Source organism: Pipistrellus hanaki, assembly GCF_964339955.1.
Source record: "Pipistrellus hanaki genome assembly, chromosome: 11".
Taxonomy (NCBI): Eukaryota; Metazoa; Chordata; class Mammalia; order Chiroptera; family Vespertilionidae; genus Pipistrellus; species Pipistrellus hanaki.
In genome coordinates this window covers 35,946,868-35,948,243 of record NC_140513.1, presented here as the reverse complement: position 1 = coordinate 35,948,243, position 1,376 = coordinate 35,946,868, and the positions used below count along the sequence as shown (strand labels likewise).

The window sequence follows — 1,376 nt, the reverse complement described above, 5'->3', positions numbered from 1 at the left end:
AACTTAAATTGCAAATGACTTAGAAACAAAAATAACGTGAACAACTTAATACCAACACTTAGGGGATGCAAGCTAGTGGACCTCTGTGGAATATATATGTTTTAGAAAATAAAGACTCAACATTCAGCTCAAGAAATTAAGATCAACAAAAATAAAATGGCGACTGCCCTCTCGAAGGAATTCTCCCTCCAACTTCCCCCTTCTCCTCCCCCACCAATCACGAGTAAAGGTCACCTCTTCCTCTTCCGGGGTCAACTCTTTCTCTTCCGGTGCCACCACAGAGCCAACCGTCACTGCCCTCAGCCTGACACCTGCGAAGCCCTGTTTCCGGCCATTCTGGTAGGGTTCCCCCAGAGACATTTTGAGGCCCCCACCGCTGCTGACTCAGCTTCCGGCTGCCCTCCTCTACTGCCATGGGAATGATCCGTCCCCGGAGGAGCCAGCGCCTTCGCCCGCGCCGCTGCCCGCCCTGCAGCCCGCCGCTCAGCCCTCGCCACGAGGCCCTGATGACCTACTTGGCGGGAGGGCCGCCCCCGGAAAACCTGCTGCCGATGCTGGCGGCCACTGTCCCCGCACCTCCACCCATGCTTCTTACGGCTCCCGTGGTGGTGCCGAGGCCCATCTCCCAGGTGCGCCAGAATTACCACAACAACTGCGAGGCCTCCATCAACCACCAGATCCACCTGGAGCTGCACGCCTCCTACGTGTACCTGTCCATCGCCTTCTACTTCGACCGCCAGGACCAGGCCCTGCAGCGCTTCGCCGCCTTCTTCCTGTGGCAGTCCAGGGAGGAGTGGAAGCACGCCCAGACGCTGATGGAGCTGCAGAACCGGCGAGGGGGCCGCATCCGCCTGCGAGATATCAGGGGGCCTGACCACAGCCAGTGGGAGAGCGGCCTGAAGGCCATGAAGAGCGCCTTGCAGATGGCGAGGATGGTCAACCAGAGCCTGCGCAACCTGCACCAGCTGGCCACCAGCAAGCACGACGCCCACCTGCGCGGTTTCCTGGCGCGTCACTTCCTGCGCCAGGACGTGCAGTTCATCTACAACCTGGGAGCCAGCGTCAGCGAACTGCGCAAGCTGGGAGCCCCGACCTCCAGCCTGGAAGAGTACCTCTTCGACAAGCTCGCTCTGGGTGCCGGCAAGAAGAGCTGAGCCTGGACTGCCTTCCTGAGAGCCATGGGTGACGTCCCCTTGTCACCGTGCCCAGCATGCGTGTTGTCACATTGCCCTTGCAAAACGTTAAGTTTTCATGTTCAAGTGTTACCGTTTCTTCAAATACAGTTATTGGTTCTTAAATTTAAAAAAATAAAATTGAGAGGAAAAAAATGTAGATAAAAGCGCAATTAGTCAAAATTAATGAGAGTTGATCAATAA

General features: G+C 56.4%; 1 protein-coding gene across 1 annotated transcript; it reads left to right on the top strand.

Moving 5' to 3' along the window:
- Positions 1-413: 413 nt before the first annotated feature.
- Positions 414-1,154, top strand: LOC311630292 (ferritin heavy chain-like; the record flags this gene model as incomplete). The annotated part of the gene is made up of 1 exon (XM_084899153.1): positions 414-1,154. The coding sequence occupies one exon, from the start codon at positions 414-416 to the stop codon at positions 1,152-1,154; it is 741 nt and encodes a 246-aa protein (XP_084755279.1).
- Between the last annotated feature and the right edge of the window lie 222 nt (positions 1,155-1,376).